This window comes from Melozone crissalis, unplaced genomic scaffold (genome assembly GCF_028551555.1).
Source record: "Melozone crissalis strain CALT ecotype California unplaced genomic scaffold, PUWL_Pcris_2 ptg000027l_1, whole genome shotgun sequence".
Classification (NCBI taxonomy): Eukaryota; Metazoa; Chordata; class Aves; order Passeriformes; family Passerellidae; genus Melozone; species Melozone crissalis.
Genome location: NW_026535805.1, coordinates 41,945,238 through 41,964,755, shown reverse-complemented (window position 1 = coordinate 41,964,755; position 19,518 = coordinate 41,945,238). Strand labels below are relative to the sequence as shown.

At 36.8% G+C, this 19,518-nt stretch overlaps 1 protein-coding gene across 6 annotated transcripts in view; it reads right to left on the bottom strand.

Annotated features, from left to right (window-relative positions):
* EPB41L2 (erythrocyte membrane protein band 4.1 like 2) overlaps nt 1–19,518 on the bottom strand; it is a 108,227-nt gene that overhangs the window by 47,643 nt on the left and 41,066 nt on the right. For all 6 annotated transcript variants that reach the window (XM_054280526.1, XM_054280523.1, XM_054280521.1 and 3 more), the window contains exons 3-4: nt 12,657–13,120; nt 11,446–11,658 (exon numbers count right to left, since the gene is read on the bottom strand). In XM_054280526.1, coding sequence (XP_054136501.1) covers nt 11,446–11,658; nt 12,657–13,106 — 663 coding nt within the window. In that variant the 5' untranslated portion in view covers nt 13,107–13,120. The remainder of the gene's footprint in view (nt 1–11,445; nt 11,659–12,656; nt 13,121–19,518) is intronic.

Sequence of the window (19,518 nt, the reverse complement as noted above, 5' to 3'; positions counted from 1 at the left end):
CAGGTTGAATGGGGCTCTGAGCAGCCTGCTCAAGTGGAAGGTGTCCTGGACTAAGCAGGGGGTTTAAAAACTGGAAGTTCTTTAGGGTACCTCCCAACCCAAACCATTCTATCATTCTGTGATTCTTGTACCTGAAACTGGGAATGTAAACATTCCATAAATCTGTAGTGCCAGTAATGAAAACAGGTCCAGGCTCTACTTCTGTGAGCCAGGTTTAAGGAAAATCTTTGTCTCCTGCTGACAGGAAACAAGGATTTAGAGCAGATGGCTCACATCACATGCTCAGGGGTGAGGAGATGAGAAGTTCTTTCCACAATTAAAATCTGACCATGACTGGCATGCAGCCTCCAGTTTGAACCAACTCCTTCATGACAGCTCTGCTGTTTGTGGCATTTATCATAGAGGCCACAACATGGCCTTTTCAAAGGTCTGCCAGCTTATAGGAATTTTTGCATTTGCTTATCCTACAGATTTCAGTAGATGCCACACACCACTGCCATTCCACAGAAACGCCATAGGCAGCCCCTGTGTAGGCCTGGGTGACACTGTGGCCATTGTCCCCGCAGACAGTGGCGGAGCACTCCAGGGGCCCATTCCGGCACTCCCGCAGCTCGGCAAAGGCCAAGAGCGGAGGGAGAGGAGAAAAGAAGGCATGCACTGAGCAAAGAGGGAAGGCATTGTTGATTTTTTTCCCCCGAGAATCCAGAGCTTTATTCAAAACCGCATTGTCCAGCAGCTACTCTACTCAGGAAGATCAGAAAGCTTTCACAGAAGCAAAATTATAAAACGACCACATTTAGTAGCCCAAGTAGCAAGGCTAAATCAAGAAAGCGCAAGTCAAGAGTGACTTCTGAAATGGGGAGCAGGGAATTTTAAGTCTGTTTGGTACTTTCAAAAAATCTTACTCCTCAGGAAAGATGACTACTTCCTCTAGGCATCTGAAGTAACCACTTAATTTGCTTGACAGCTTCAGTTTAGTAAGAAAAATCATCAATATAGAAAAGTGGTAAATTGAAAGAAGAAGAAATATAAGCAAGAGAGAGTTCAAAGAATCTTAGATGCATGTAATAGATACCACTTTTTTTCCAAAGTTGAGGTGCAGGTCAGTGATCATACCTTGCAAATGCAAGTTTCAGTTATACAAATTTCAGTAAAGGAAATCTACAGATTAGTGCAAAATAATGTACGCTATCATATCAAGACCACATCTAGAATCAGATGCTTTTGTATAAAGTTTATATACTAAAACCCACAGTTAATATCAAGTCTTTGACATGTAGAAACATAAGGTAGGCAAATGTACAGGAAATATATTGCAAGTATAACTGTAAAATAATGCACAGCTTCTTATTAGGAAGTCATAATAAACAAAGAACTTGGAAACACTAAGCAGTGTCCGTTGTATCTTTAAACATCTTTTTGCCAGTTCATGGTTCTTCCACATAAGGAAAAGCACTACCATGTCACAAAGCCCAAGTGTATGAGTCTACATTCTAGACAGCAGCAAAATGAAAAGACATTATACCATCAGCAACTAGTATTTATAGAGCTCTGTTACGGATTCAAAAGCATAAGAAGCCTCTCACTACTAGCAATGGTTTTCATTAGAAGATCCTACTTGCAGAATTGAAAGACTATGTTATTTCATATATATATGTGTGCATGTGTGTGTTTATATATATAGAGTGATACAGTGATAAAGTTTTAAAAATCTAAAAGAATATTTAATTTGCAAAACCAAACTTTTCAAGCATAACTTCTTTGTAAGCCATTTGGGGACAGGCAATACTATACAGTTTCAATGATGGGATAACATAACTTTTCTGGGAAAATTCATGCACCTAGTAGAATGTCTCTAACTTGAACTGAAGATAACTGTTGTGATCTAGTCAGTTCAGAAGCTAGAAATATTTTAGTAGAGCAGGACACTCTTAAGAAGGCAGCATCATGGTTTGCACAGTTTGTTACTTTATAAAATGGATTCCATTTAATTTTCTACCACGTATTTGAGATGTCAACTGATAATAAAAACCAATGTGTAAATTATAATCACTATTCTTATTATACCTATGCATACATATATATTTATGCATCCATATATACACACATGGGTTTCTGGCACAACAAATATTCCTGTTCCAAAATTATAATGCAGAAATATCAGTAAAAATGTAAATCCATCCTTGCTTCCACAAAAAGGGGAGCACATTCAACCTAGCTATATCAAGAGAGCGAGAAGTGAGGAGATGTTCACAGAGCCAAGCAGTTTAAAACACAAGAGTACTCAGATCAGCAGTATTCTGTATTGCTGCCAAGTTATGCTTTCTTTTAAGTGAGAACATAAAAAGAACACATGTAACCAAGGTTATTCTAGTACCCATTTCAAGCCTGTATTTAGACTCTGCAGATGCCACCTCATAATGCAACCACCTCATAAAACCAGAGGTAGCATTTTTCTGTCCTTTTCAAAAAAAGAGCAAACCAGAGCAAAGCAATTGCATCTGACAGACACAATGGAAATTTCTATGCAACTGGGAATTAGGATATCATGGATCTGTTTGGCTATATACGAGCTGCCAACCACTGATGCAATATAAACATTCACAGCTACCAGTTCTGTTCAATACATTTATCTATGATAGGGATGCAGGAGTTGAATGCACCATTAGCAAGTTTGCTGGTGATACTCAAGTGGGAGGTGCTACTCACTCCCTTAAGGGATGAGAAACCCTAAAGAGCAATGTGGATAGATCAGAGCATTGTGCAGTCAGCGGCAGGAAATTTAGCAAATGCCAGATTCTGTACCTGGGACAGAGTAATGCTGGGCACAGGCACAAACTGGGAGAGGAGGGGCTGCAGACCAGCCCTGCAAAGATGGATCTGGGAGTGCTGGTCAGCAGCAGCTCAGTGTGAGCCAGCAGGGAGAGTCCGGGCAGCCAGGAGGGCAAATCCCATCCTGGGATGCATCAAACCCTGTGTTCAACCATTCAGACAAAAGAGGAGATTATCCTGCTGCACTCAGCTTTGTACAGCCACACCTCGAGTACTGTAAAGAGTTCTGGGGCCCACAAATTAAGAAGGATGTGAATGTCCCTGAATATGTCCAGAAGGCAACAACAAAGCTGGGGAAAGGACTGGAAGGAATGTCCTATGAGGACAGGCTTAGGACTTTGGGCTTCAGGGCATCAGGTGACTGATGCCCGAAGCATGTCAGTGTTTGAAAGTCATTTGGACATGACCTTTAGGTCAGCCCTTGTGGCATGGGTGCTTCCTTACCCTTAAAGGGTTGGCCATCAGGCAGCAGAACTCGATGATCATTGGAGGCCCTTTCCACCTGAAACAATCTATCCTATTCTTTTTCCTTCCTTCTCCTTTCTGTAGCAGTACAGGCAGAGGGAAATCTCAGCATTTCTTCCCAGCCCTGCACTAGCAGAAAGGATTGAATGGGGAATCATGTCCCAGCCTAGGCACTAAATGTCTCTGTGTGGGGAGGAGGCATGTACCATCTGATGGGTCTGAGAGATGTGGATTATCTCAAAGTTATGTAACCATTTGAAGAAATCTGGGGGGAAAAAGCCATCAAAAACAAGTACAGTTTTGAAGTTTCCTGTGTTCATTCAGTTAATCTGTGTTTCCACAGAATGGCAGAATTCCATATATCTCTTCAGAGATCAAACCCTTAGCCGAATGCAGGGCATGCTTCCAAACCCAGTGACTTTTTGAAGTGTTCAATATCTATTATTTCCCCAGAGATGTTTTTTTCTTCTTGTCCTCATCTTTAGAAATGATTGCGCCATTTCCCTTGGGGAAATGTAATAAAACATTTTATTACATTTGAGAACAACAGTACCCCATGAGAGCAAGGGTCCATCTCCAAAGTGACTAACCACAAATGTCTACAGGCCAGCGCAGGAGCAGTATCCAGAAGCTGACAAACTATGAGACTGGTATTTGCCTGAAACGCCAGGAGTTTTTCAGCTCCAAAAACATTTTCAAAGACACGTATTTACAGGAGGAAAAAAGATTGAATTTCATTTTATTTTCTGAATTGGTTTAAGAGCCAGTGCTCACAGGCATTAACACAACGCAATTCTGTAGCCAGGCCCAGGCTAAAGCATTCCCCAGTTTTGTTTAAAAAAAATCAAAAGATCCTTTGCAGCAAAGGCCAGGTCACAGAAAGGAGAAGCTGGAATATGAACCAGGCAGTCCCTGTTTCCTGAGACCTGAAGAATAAGGATTGGTCAAATGGAAGAGAGGAGGAGATGTGCAACAGCCTGGGTTGTTTTCAAATGTATGATGCATATCAATGACAAGCATATTTTTTTTGGCTGCAAAAAATTGCTTTGCTGTGCTTCTTGGCCAGTGATGCATGAAAAGTGCTCTCATGCCTGGCCTGCACTTGTATTTCATACAGGGAGAGCTGAAAAGTGCCAGCTCCTGATGGTGCAGCAAACCAGAGTGCCTTGTACAAACAAGAACCCTGGGGAAAACCAAACCAAGGGAATACAGGAGTTCACTCCTGCTACAAACTTGGAGTGGCAAAGAAAGGCAGAGAGGAAGGGCATGAGTGGTGCCTTGGAGGCACCAAAGCAGCAGGAGAGAATACAGGCAGAATGGCCCAAAGGAGCCCTTGGCAAGGAGCCGTGCTCAATGGTGCAGAAGAAGGCAAAAAATCCCCAGGGACTGAGATGAGTTCACTCATAAACATTACTTTTGGTGGTGTCTATTGTATCTAGACAAATATTTAAAGAATGTGCCAAATTTAACATCATCCCTATTTTCCTTTCTCTAAATAAAAGATGTCATACTTTAAACAGACCACTTAGTGCTTGAATAAACCTAGACTAGACATCTGAGCAGTCAGAAAAAGATTTGCAAATCAAAACTCTGCTACAATTAAACATCTGTTCCATATCAGCTTCATTCAGAGTTTTCTTAATTCAGGGTTAAAGACTGATCTTAATTGTACATTGAGCAAACATATTTTTACTTTGTATTAGCAAACTGTAAGTAACCATAGAGTCTGTGTCAACTCTAATATATTTCACTTGTTCATACGTGCATAAAACACGGTCAGTGCTGGCATCCTTTAAATGCCTTTTGTCATAAATATTTAATTAGACCACTGACTGAATGCAGTAAACAAACCCAAAAGGATCTTCATTTGCTTCTAACTAGCAATCATTATGCACTTAGCACTTCTTTTTGTTTCTTTGAACTGTGTTATTCTCTACTGAAACACAGTTTATATTTCAAACAGAAAATCTAAACCAGTCTTTACTGCAGATCCCAAATTCAGTGACAGAATTTCTTCACAACTCTCTAGAAAACCACAGAATGAGAGGAAAAAAGCAAGTTTATTTCCTCCACAAAAGCAGGAGATACATGTAGTTCACAGTAACACATCAGTAATTTATACCTCCCACAGAGATCAATTATCAGGAAAGGAGTAGGTCAAAATGACATCATTTGCACTGTGCTAAAAAAATTAAAATTGCTCCAAAAAATTAAGTCTTAAATATTACAACAGTCTGCACATTCAAGCTATTAAAACTCAACTGGCCATCACATCTTAAATATGACACCACTGAATCATGAACTAAGGTTATTTTATCCTTTAATATGGTTCTGTCATCTCAAGCAAGCACAAATGTTCAGTCACAGTCTTTGGCAAATACTGCTCATTAGCTTTCATCCTCAGTACCTTGAGAACTGCCTGTGATAAACTAACAGGCTGCTATTCCTTTAAGTCTCTTTAAAGTAGTAAAAGGTAACGGAAAGTTTTTTAACAATTCACAGCCTGTGAAAGTTGTTTTAAGTCATGCTCCCCCAGAATTATTCAACAATAGCTTCTTCCTCTTTCCATCTCTCCAGGTATTCACATATTACTCGGAAGATTCTGAGGCCAAGTAGGTGTTATCTTTAAGAGTTACAATAGTTTTAAGCTTAAAATAATTCAATTAATTGCTCATGCTCTATGAATGCCCATATTGTGTACATGTAACTCCTGTTGTTTAGTAAAGTACTTGCATGCAATATTATTTTGTGATTTATTTCAGAAGATTCCTTTAAAGCAACAGAGCACAGAAAATCAATCTATTTTATTAATAAGGAGCCTATGGACTTCAGGAACTAAAATACTAAAGGTAAAGGAATTTAATATAACATTGTAATGGAGGATATTTTTGCTGCCTTATAAAACTTTACAGGTTCCAAAATAACAATATAAAGCAAGTTTGAAGAGTGGCTTGTATAAATGTTTGTAACACTATTTCCACTCAAATTTTAATTTTCTAGAGCAAGCAGCCAAGATGCAGACCACATTTCATCAACCATGCAAGATTACAATCAGCATCTCTGCACTGGTGAACTGAATGCAGTTCATTTCTGGGAAAGATCAAAAACCACAAAACACTACAGTGAGAATTTCAAATTACAAAGAACTGAAGAACAGGTTTCACCTAGCACAAGGTTTAGCTCTCACATCATGGACTTCTCCAGGCAACAGTGGAGTACCTTGGGTGTTGTGTCTATACTGGCATTCAGACAAGGATATTTGGAGAAGCTATACTCCAGAAAGATTACAAACCAGGTCCTTCAAATTCGCATCTTCAAAAGTAATGAAAGTACAAAGACAGGTGAGAAGTAAAAAGAAATAATCACAAAAGAAACCGAAATACCTGTTCAAACAGTTCCACAGATAAAGGATTACTGACTTTAAGTTCAAACTGTCAAGTTCACATCACTCAAAGATCTACTAAGGCAAAATAAAGAGTTCTCAGGGAAAGAGTAGATGACTCTCAGAGGCGATAAATTAATTTACAAAGTAACATCAAAAAGACAAATATCTGAGATTTGCTTTATACTGAAATCTAAAAATCAACCATGTCAGGCATGCCTGGGGCAATGTGAAAGACATGCAAAAACAAGCCAGAAGAAATAACTCCACTGCCAAATAACACTAGGTGGCTGCAAAAAAGAACTTAAAGTAATTATCGATACATAAAACCCAAGTGGCAAAGAAACAAGAAAGGTTCAAATGTACCTGTACTCCTACAGCAATATTTAAGGACAAATTCTGAACTGTGGAAGAATAGCATCAAATTACAGTCATTTGCAAAGATGTTTTAATATCCCATTAAAAACATCCTAATTCACCAGGAGTGAACTTTTTTTTCCCCACAATTTCATATATAAGTATACTATCTCAACATCTTAAAGCTATATTCTTTCCATGTGAGCACCTCCTACCCATTTCTATTCTGTACCACTCACCACAGGAATTCAATTTCAGAATATTTTGTCACAGAAACCAGTTTTTGTTCACTCTGATGTATTTTTCAATGCAACTTGTATGTCACATATACTTCTTTTTTCCAAAAGGTGCTTTAACTCAATACAGATTCCAAGAAAATGCCACATTAGGAAGAAGCTACATCAATTTCATACTAACCAGACTTTAAATTGTAATAAATTCCTTTTTTATTAACACTCTGATTTTGCAGATGCACCAAATCCACCCAAAATAAACTAATCTAGTTCCAGTTAGAAAAAAATGCACATACATGCAAAATTTTAGTGCTATAATTAAATTTTTAACTGGATTTTTTTCTTAAATAGTACATATATATTCCATTTCTTACATATATTTGCTCCAAAAACTCCCATCTGAAAATTCCAGAGTACAAATAGTACAAAAAAAAAAAAAAGTGACATAAGATTTCTTTATCCAAAACCTACTTCCACCTGTGTCCTTTTCAGCTGACAATAATGCAGCATTAACCTCTTGCTTACAGGGGATCTTGCCATACCAAGACAAAAAGATCCTTGAGAATATAAAGATTATTATTACACAAACCAATCTGTGGTAGCCAGGACAGAAAACAAATACGTCAACAGACACAAATTTGTTTCAGCCACATGACAATTACAGGACTTCACCAATTCACTTAAATTAATCCCTCTGCCTATCTCAGCTTCATACTACAGAACTTAAATGTTTAAGAATATAGCTGAACTCAAGTTACAGCAAGTTAGGATATCCACTTGTCACTTGGTAAATATTAAATTTCTAGAAATGTTTAGTGAAGCATGGAGAGTCTGGTTCAGAAAAACCTCTATAAAGCTTTTGCTGCCTAGTCTAAATCTCAGAGATGATACATGTTTTGAAAAACTAATTCCAGATGAACTGTCATTAAACACCAACCTTAAGCAAAAACTATAGCCTCCTTTCTAATACAACTGTTATACATATTCTGTAAAAGCTCACCAATATTTTCCTGAATCAATTTTTTAAGCTTGAAAAAAAATCTCTTCCAGTTATCTTCGAGAAATCATTCTAATTTATGATGTACCAAATGTTACTTTGCAAAATAAGAAATAAAATCAGCTTCAGTATTGGAGGGGAATGGAAAGTGGGGGAGGGGGTGGTTGGGTATGTGTAAAAATTGGGTTTTGTACAAAACATTATATAAAACAGTGTTTCCTTCTTTCCCTATTCAAAATTCAAAATCATGTTATAAAAATTTAAGTATGTTGAAATGTTTTAAATCACTGGAGCTGAAGAAACATAACCACAAACATGTCTAAAACTAAATTAAGCTCAAAGCAAAAGGGAATATAAGCAGGATAGAAATCTAACTATCATGTGGACAGGAGTTCAGAGAGCAGTTTCTGGTCTACTGAAATGGCATTTCTTCCTAAGCACACAGACTATTGTCAGTGGATATTCTGTTCTATCAGGAAAATTATGAACAGGATGGACAGAAAACAGAATGGAAATATAAAAACGTGTCAGAACTCTTCATCTAGCATCTCAATCTACACAAAGAGTGCTCTTTAAAAGAAGGGAGAATAGAAAGAAATGAAGAGAGAGGTGTCAGACTGGCATATATAATGGAATTCAATGAGCAGTAACAAAAGAGCTGCTATTTTAGAAGCTGTTAATAGGAAATGCTAGGGATATTATACCTGAACTCATCTGCCCTTCCAGACAGTATGAAGTCTTAAAGTGCAGGCTTGTAATCGTACAAGTGCAGAACAAGCCTAAGAGTTCTCAATTACTTAGGGATTTATCTTACTTAAAAGAAAAAAAAAAAACACCAAAAACCTAGAGAAAAGCAGGTACTTGGAAAACCATGACAAACAGGTGAGGTTTTATGCAACTGCTTTTTCCTAGCATAAATAACTGAGATCTAACTATATTGCTAAAGGGGCCATACACAAAACTATGAATTTTAAGCACCTAAGATGGCATTAAAAAAAAGTTTCCTGAAAATAGGAATGACATTTGCTACCCCCACCCCAAAGAAAAAAAAATCCCAGGAAGTTCCCCTAACTGCTGGGACATTTCCAATACTGTCAAGTTTGGCCTTGAAGGAACATCAGCCAGCTCACTGAGTACTGGTGGGTGTATTCTCTAAGGTCCCATGGGACTTGTCTCTCCAGCTCAAATGTTCTCACATGTAACCATAACCCTCCCTTTTTCCGTAAGTTTCCAAATCACATCTCCAAACTTTTGCCATTAACCATTTACTGATTAGAACATACTCAAGCTGGAAAAGTTTTTCTGACTGAAACAGCTTATGTTCTAAGAATAATGCATCAACACTTATTTTTTAAGAAACAAAGCATTACTATTAATTCAAGATTTTCTATTTCGGTTTTAGTGAATCTAAGGTATACAATAGCTGAACTCAAGTATTAAGTCCTCATATCATGATTCATCACTGTTATTAATTGTATAACATTATATCTACTAATTGGGCACAAAATGCTCAGTATTTAGTTACTGGTGAGAATCCTGATCAGCCTTGATCTGTGTGCTGAAACTGAAGCTACTGCACCATGGCTTTGTTTCCTTTTATGCTTGCACCCAGTTATTGCCTTATACAAAGACATATATAGTAAGAATGAACAACTGGCAAAATTTAACAGAGACTAAATTAATGAGGTTTTGTCTTCATATTTTGTTTTCTTTCACACTCATTTTAGTTTATGTGAATACAAGTTGATGCAGTCCTAAAAGGAAAAAGGAATAGAATTGGAAATCAAACAGAAGAATCCCCAATAGTGTATTAGCTCAGATTTTATTACAGATTATTATGAAGGTTTAGAATGAGTATTAGAAAAAGGACAGGATTCTGCCAAAAGCTGTTATATAACAGCAATGAAAACAAGGTATTTTTCAGTTTTACTTTGCCATTAGCAAGAATATATATTTTAAATATAAAGAAGCTGGTTTACAGTTCACAGTATACTGGAAGAGGCATCAGGAATGTGAAAATCATGACAATTGCCCCAAATTAAACCTGATGTACGAGGAAGTCAACCAAAGTAAACTGGACTTTGACTGCAAAAATTTTGTTTCTTTGTTTTTTAATTCTTATATCATTTCAGTAACTTTGAAAAAGCAGAAATAAACCAGCATTTACCCAAACACTAAATATTGAAGGAAGACTAAAAAAGAGTATCAGAAATATACTAGGATCTTTTGCAGAAAGCACAAACTGAAATTTCAGTTTTCAGTTGATATGGCTTTCTGAGACTTTAAGTATTTTGATATGGTAGTAGAGCATAAAAAACTCTACATGTATTTAAGAACACTAATTCATCCATAAAATTGCAGTCAGCACTGCTCATGTCCTATAAATAATTCAAATTAACATATAAAACAAATTGTTTCTTCCCAACTTTTTCCCCTCTTAAATCACTTTTACTATTGTTCTTACAGGAAACTCTTACCGCAAATAATGAGAAAACTTAGTTCTTGGCAAATGACTTAACTGGATCATGACATACTTAAAATACTGAGTTATAAATACAAAATGGCATATTCTTAGATCTGTGGTAAGCCACCACTTCATTTAAGTCTCATTTTAGGTTGGGGAAAAAGCCCAGGACGATCAAACTCACACAGCCTTTAATTAAAACAGGGATGCCATTCAGATTTAAATATCCTCATTTATGTGGAAAAAAAAATCCCAAACCAACAACTACTCCAGGGTTACTACCCTGCAGTTAATTTTCATGAAAATGAGGAACTAGAACAGAATGTTGAATATGTGGTTTTATAGCTGTAATGGAATTTTTCTTTCTGAAGAAAAAATTAAACTTTTTAAACTTCAAAGGTTAAAAGAAATTATCTCCAGCTGAGATAACTTGAAAAAAAATTAATGAACTTAAGAAAACTTTATCAGCACATGTCCCACTACTTTCAGGAAAACCTTAATGTTTTAGAAAAATAATCAAGTTTGAGCTGTCAAATAATCAGCAAATGTACTGCAGAGGGCATTTTTAAGAATAAATTGATATGGTTTTAAAGATAGTATCTTAAACTGAAATGTTAAATTAGTCCTAGTGATAGCGTTAAACACTAGGTACAATGAAAGCAAGTTTTCTTTTCCCTACAGAGAATGCTCTTTATATAATGATTTGATGCCTTACCTCTAGGTCACAGCTGTACTCCGTGCCATCCAGAAGCATCACCTTACACTGCACAGTTTTGATTTTCTTTGGAGACTTCTTAGGAATGTTATCTATTTTAATTTCAGCTGTCTGCACTTCTTTTGTCTCCCTTTTTTCTTTTTCTTCTTGTGTTTCTTCCTTTTTCTCTGCAACTTCCTCTACTTCTGTTTCTTTACCATCTTCTTTGGAAGGCTATATAAAACACAGTTAAACAAACTCAGGAAGGAGAATATTTTACACTTGTCCATTCCTTTTATAAGCTACTAATAACTAAGTCAGTAACCATTCATTAAAGGTATGCACATACTGGAAACAAAAACCAGCATAAGCACTAAAGTCTTCTTTTAGGGACCAGATATTCTTGCTGTCAAAAAAGAGGAGGTGCCTTTTTTCCCCTTTCCTTGAAGTAAGATTTGCATTTTTTTTAATATGAGTTATTGGCTTTCTTCCAAAGAGAAACAATTTTATTAAGAAGCTCCAGGAGTTATACTAAACCAAACCCTGGTGCTTATGATTGCCAAGTGATACAGAATCACAGAATGGTTGAGGTTTGAAGGGATCTCTTGAGATCTAGTCCAATGCCCCTAAGGTCACAGAGGGCAATTTGCCCAGGACCATATCCAGTTGGGTTTGGATATTTTCATAGGGGAAGACTCTACAATATCTCTGGCTGTCTGTTTCAATGTCTGACTCACCCCCTTACCACTCTAGGAGGACTATAATCTGCACCACCACCACCTGGCCATGTCCCTTGCCAAGGAAAGGTCCTGCCACCATCAGAGTAAAAAAGATTTCTTGTGATTTGAGATGTAATTTCATGGGTTTAATTTGGGTACCTTGCCTTTGTTCATACCACTGCATACCACTGAGAAAGGTCTGGCTACTCAGCATTCCTTCCATTCAGGTATTAATACATACTGGTAAGATTCCCCTTCCTCAGGCTAACCACTGTCAACTGTCCCAGCCCCTCCTCATCCATAACATTCTCTATCTGCCTTTGCCAACCTAGAACATGAATGTTAAGAGCTGACATGCAACTTCACAGAAAACAGGACTGGAACCTAGCAACTGGAATAGCTGTCATTTTTTCCCCAATATGATCCTAACAAAGCTTTACAAGAATTACATAATTCATTAATCAGGTTCCATTAAAATTACTCCAAAGTACCTGTGAGCCTTCCCACACGTACCTGTATTTCAGCACTGCTAACAGAGTGTTTTTCCTTGTCATTCTGCCGGTTTTCAGTTGCTTCTTCCAAGCTCCTTCTCGGCTGAGCCACCCCCTCTGGTGCCTGGCTTTCACTTTCTTCAACTACTTGCTCTTCCCTTGTGGCCTTCTTCTTGGGCTCATCTCTGGGCTCTGCCAAGGTGTAGGACTTCTGTTTCTTAAGCCAAGGGGGAAGGAAACGAGAAATACCCTTGCTTTCAGGTGAAGATTTCTCCTTCTTCTGGCTACTTGGACTACTTTGGCTGGTTGGTGCTGGGACAGAAGAATCTTGAGCTTCTCCAGAAGACGTTTCCCTGGACTTTTGATCTCCTGGAGTCTCTGATGTTTCTTCAGGCTTGTCCTTGGCTTTGTCTGGTCCCAGCTGTTCAGAATCCTTCTTGACTTCAGTCTCTGAACCAACTTCAGTTGTCATTATCACAACTGACACTAAAAGAAGCAACAATAAAAATAGTTTTGATACGCAGCATCACTACTTTTACTGACTAATTATTTGCAGTTATTTGTAGTCGTTCATAAACTCTTGTAGAGTATTAAATTTAGTAGGGTTAAAGACATACTTCTTTTCAAATTTTGAGTTCACAAGTAAGACCAGTAAGCTAAAACTTAGTGCTCTGCAGATAAAAGATCTACGGTTTCCTTCTCTTTGATAAAATTTCAAGTGTGCTCACTGAAAGGCATTTGTTTTATTATAAAGTATTCTTAATGTTATTGGCCAAGATTATTTCAGAGGTAACTTCCGTCTTCTTTTTACTGAGCTCCTTAGCAGACCTAGAAAATGAATTTTCAGAAGAGCAACTACCTTCTCTAGTAGAACTGGTAGGTACAACCCCCCTAGCATTTGGTGACATTTACAAACTTTAAATAAATTCTTGGAAGAAATGAAAGAGCAAGATTACCAAAGAATAAGTACAAAAGGAAGGTGAGCATGATAATGAGTATAAAAAATTGTGAAATTGTAAGTCAGTGATATTGTTGAAATTACTAATAATGCTGGGGAGCATACATTTTTAATTAAGGTAAAATTGGGTTCTGAATAAGTTCATACCAATCAACATAAAATCATATGTAACTCTTATATTCTCATTGCTTCTGCTTAGTCTTCCTTCAGTGAAATTAAAGAAAAATCACAATTCTGTAACAGCAGGATATGCAATAATAACCTTTCAACTTAACATTATTAGTATTTGTTGAAAAAAAATATAACTAGAATAAAAAAATGTTATCTGTGTGGCACTGTACTGTGCTGCATTGCTCTAAAATGTAGTATAACTACTATTTTCCAATTTATTGACATCAGCCAACAAAAATAAGCATACAAGGGTCCAACAAAAGTTTATAATGGTTAGATTTCATTATTCATCATGGGTATTTACTTATAATCTTCTGAAAACAATTAAATTTAAATTGATGATCTGTTTTTCTGGCCTAAAATTTAGCAGTTAGCTACAATCACATTTATATCTTTATAACATGGGAACCTTCTCCATTATGATTATCTTCAATACGTGGCATAAGAGACAGAGGCTCTTAGTTCAGCTCTTGCTGAACTCCACTGCTCCCACCCATGCCCAAAAAGAGTCAAGCAGGTTATCAAGCACAGGCTTGATGCAATTAACTTGCACAGCACTTAAAACTGCATTTGAAGCCAACTGAGAACTAGTTTAGATCACAAGGCAGCAGCAACACTTTGCCTCCAGGTTTCCAAAGCACATCCATAAGCAGTCAGAAACAGTTAACCTAAACCAACTCCCAATTTGAAAGAAATAAAAAAAGGAAACAGAGACCTAAATATACAAGAAAAGCCATTCTGGCCAAAAAGAGCAAAACTGAGCCAAAGGAAACACCATCTTGACAGTTATCTTACTAAAAAGCCTACACGTAGGAACCTTGAACTATGTACAAATTCACATTAGGCAACTTGAGACCAAAGTAGCTACAATGGTGTGTGGGGGCTTTTTGTTCATCACTTAGCACTTCACTATCTAAAATCAAAGCCTTCCCCAATGGGGAAATAAATTAAAAGTCAGTACCTTTACTGCTACACTAGAGACTTCTGAATACATGTCAAGCTTAAATATTAGAGTTATGTAATAACTTGTACACTACATTACTATGTAATAATTTCTACCACTTTTATAAAACCCTTCAAGTTTCAATACTACTATTAAAGCTTGTGATAGAGTATTACACATTATGTAGTTACCATTTATCTCAGAGGTAACAGGCCTCTGAAAGGCAGGCTTCCATTTGACTGTTGAGATTAAAGAATTTGCTATTTAAAGTCATATATTAGTATGCTAGTTCTCAAGCTGCTACTAATCAAATTACATTTTGTATCACCTTTGTGTCTCATACAGAAATGCTCCTGTTCTTTCCAAATGGTAGGTATCTTATTCACATAATAATGTAAAACTTTATTATCAAAATGAAAAATGAACAGTATCTAGAAAACCAAACTCAACTTTCCCTGAGAAAAATTGAAACTTCTGCTGATCAGAGAATAACAATCCACACTGCTTAATGAATTCATAAGGGAGGCTTCATAAGTAACAGAGATGGTGGTGATTTTTATTTCATACATCTCTGAAAGAACCTACTTTTTCTCAAAAGGTAGCTGAAACAATTTTATAATACTTGATATACAAATCTTCAAAGAAGTTATAGGGAAGCCACTATATTTCCTGCTTTTTTGTTTGAAATATATGAACAAACTAATGAAATATATGAACAAACTAATAAAAAAATCATTATATGCCACTCTCAAAATTAATATCACAATTTGATTATATAGCCAAAAAGGAGACATCTCCAGAAAATTCCTTAGAGCTAAGCAAAATCAGTCACCCTAGAAACACATCCCTATGATATTGTTCTAACAATAAAAGAAACTGAGAATATCAAGTCACACATCTTAACTGATTAAATTTAGACAGGATAATAGTGGGTGGTACAAACTTGCTCGATGGAAAACAAGAAAGGTTTTGCATCTTCAAGGGTCCAGGTTTTCATAATCAAAGTTATACAGAGAACGTAGCTTTATACTGCAGAAGCAAGGGAAACTGGTTACAGCCCCGGTCTGAAGAGGTCTGTCCCTGTTCACTTAATGCCTTTATTTGATGCCCACAGCAGGAGGGATTTCTTTCGTGAGCTCAGCTTGTAAGTTTAGTGCTTTTTGGTGCAGGGAAGGGAGAGGAAGAGAGGAGGAATAGACAGAAGAACCTGACAAAAGGAAGCACACCTCTCTGCTGAGCCTGTATATTTCTTTATACCCCCAGTAGTCTCTGAATTAACTGTGAAGAGGTGGAAGAGTTAATTACACAAGGACACTGACCAAGAGTGTAAGTTACAGTCTTCCCTAAACACCTACCTTCTCTACCACATTAGCTTGATACATTTCTTTTTTCCAGGGTTGCATGTTAGTACAAGAATTAGCTATCTCTTGAGAAACACAAAATTGGGTCTCACATTCCCTATCTCAATGCTCTGTCAGATCCTCCAGTTTTGTAGTTCACAGAAAAAACAGGAATAGGGAGGGACACAACACTGGAGTTCTGTATTACTGCAGTTTGTAAAGCCTCTGATGTTACCCTTCACTACAGTCAAGCAATCAAGAAACCAGGTTTTCTGAAAGTGGCTTTTTCCTGATTCCCTGCTGCCCATAGGGAAGACCTCATAGGATCTCACACAGCTCTCTGGTGTAACAGCCAAGAGTGCACCAGAAAGCAAATGGAAACAAGCAGCAGACAGCATTTGTCTCAGAAGTGATACAGGGAAGAAATAAATCAGATTGCAAATTTGAAATTCTCAACTTCAACTGCATGTTTCCTTGCTTTCCTGTCTTCAAGTAAACTCTCATTTATTCTTAGTACGTAGAGTGAGCACACTAAATATTTTTGCCCGTATAATCTTTTGTAAGCTCTATAACAACTGCAGCAGGATAGGGTTCTCCTTATCTCACCTTTTTTGTATTGCAAGGTAACATTAATCCTGTGTTTCATTTGGAATTGAGAAAGGAGAATAACAATCTTGCAGCAAGAGCAGACTAAAGAGAAGGAGCCTTAGGGCGATGCTCAAATAAAGGATTACCAATGTCTGAACAGGGAAAAGAACAATCTTGGTAGATTTTGCAATTGACATTAAACCTATAAACATTATACCACAAGTGATAACAGCTGTATCTTTTGTAATCCTCCTGAAAACTTGGCTCATGCCAGCTGAATGACTACCTAAACTGCAAGGATGAAGGTTGGGGTGGGATGGCAAAAAGTACTGCAAAACACATTGCACTTTCTGAAGAGAAGGTGAGTTTGTTAAAACTGATCCCACTTCTACAGGAAGCAAATTATCTGCCCCATTTATAACTCTACCAACTTCCCCAAGCAAGGGTGCTGATCAGGAAGCAACTGAAGACAACAATTCTCACTTCTCTCCATTCATCCCTTCTCTCTTTTTATTGCACTGAGAAGAAACTTAGTGCTGGCCCAAGTTCACAGCTGAAAGCAGAAAAGGATGCTAGATTTTTTCCTTACACTCTTTACTCTCAGGTGTATAGACTGGTCACCTGGTTGATACTTTTCTTCCAGCTTCTAGCATAAATTCCTGAAATATAGTTTTCTGACCAAAAGGATTCCTGGCACCACAGATAAACTAGAAATAGAAGACATGTCAAATATAACATGAAGTTTAAGAGAAATAAAAGGGAAAGAAGAGAGGGGAAGAAAAAAGTAGTGTAGCTCAAAGATCACAGACAATATTAAAAACAACTGCAATAAAATGAAGTTTTCTTTGATGATGCTTTAATTCACTGCTTCTGTTACAGTATTTCCTATTTATCAGCACAGACGAACAAATCCAGATTCTTGCTCCATACATTTCTGGATCTCATTTTACTTATTTTCTGACTACATAAAAGTAGAAAAAGCAGCCCTAAACTTGTTTCTTCCTTTTTCAGTTTGTGACTGAAATTCATAGCAAACTCAAGGAACAAAAATCGCTTTGATAGTCTTATCTCCATCAGTCTACTACGATTCACAGAGAAACCATCATGTCATAGAAACAAAAGGAAAAAAACATCAACCTACTTTTACAGAAATAAATTACAGCTCAGTGCACTAAAAGCCAATGTGTGTCTGTGCAAGTCAGGTAATTTTCTGGATCACCATAGTATTAATAATTTATTTTTTAAATCACTACCTTCATAAATATTCCAAATATTTATCTCACATGGGCTACACACAAAAAATTCCAAAAATACATCAAAGAAAATTATCAAAGAAAATTCTATTATCTGAAAAAATATACATGAAAACCTGAAACAAGGTCATGTGTATTTCAACTGCCCAAAACAAAGCAAAAATGCTCCCAAATAAAGTTGTTTGTTTCTTGTCATATTATTGATCTGAAGCTCAGCAGAAGCCTGATCTGCATTTCACAGTTGGTTAGGAAACATCATTCATGCTTGCTGCTTTCAACATGTAAGATTTGTTGATATAAAAGCTATAAAGAAGTAAAATCCTAGCTGGAACTGTTATTCGTATTTGAGAGTGTAGAAGAATCTGGTTTAAACAGTATGCAATATCTGAGGAACTTGGTACTAGAACTATATTTTTTCAAAAACAAAAATCAGTTCTTTTCTGTAGAGTACAATGATTTATATTTTAAATTTCACTGAAAGTAGTAACTAAATAATTTCATTGTAGATTTCTGCTAATTTTAAGACTCGTATTTTATCATTGGTATATAAACAACATAACTCATGGTATACCATAATGCTGTGTAGCATCATTTTGCTGAAGGTGCCAATATAACCTGCACATATTCTAAAAGCAGACAAAGTAAAAAGTAAATAAAATTTCTTCTTTTAGTCATTATTTAAATGAATAACTACAATTGAAAAGACATGGAGTGCTCTGAACACCAAGGACTAAATTCTACTAAAGAATGAAGTTTTCAATTTTGAGATCCTTAAGAAAGCAAAAACATCTCTAAAATTGGCTTAGATCAATTTGCAACATTCACATGATAGAGTTCCCAATTAAATATTGTCAAATATCAACCCAACGCCACCCCAGTTCTCCCACAGGAACTTGCATCCTTCTCTGTATGTATAAATACACAGAAGTGTTTATACTTACAAACATACTTTGAAAGCTAAATCAAATAATTTGGATTACATTCATTTTTAAGCACATTCCTGAAACAAAACAGATCATACAAAGGTCAAAGACTATATAAAATATATACATATAATCCATTATCTTTATGCACCTAAAATCCAATCACCTATTTTTAAATGATTAATCAATGACGGCATCTAGCAATTTTACCCAAACCTAGACATTTACACACGCCGAACATCAAGCACTGCTCCAGTCTGCTCCTTCCCTGATGATCACAGTGCACAAAAATCAAGGTTAACTGCAGAGGCTGAAGAGACAGACTGCAGACTCGGCTTTTTTGTGAGTCCCTGCAATAGCCACAGGGCAGAAGCCTGTCACAGTCCATTGGCTTCTCAGGTTGTGACAAGACCACCAGAGCTGGGCCCTGGACAGATCTCCTGTTGTCATGGCTCTTCACTGCTGGCTCAGAAGGTAACACATTGAAAAGCCGACTACCAAGAACAATCTTGTGCCACATATAGCCAAAAAACCCCCCCAAATTCCTTCTTTTAAAGTTTCACAGTTCATGGAGGAAGCTTAAGCAATAATTCAGGTGAGTAGACAATGAAATCTGTATTGATTCTGACATTGCCTTTGTAATAATATCTCCTAGTAAAAGTTTTTCCCAAATGTAAACCCATAAAAAATTTGCCCTTTCTCCTAAAG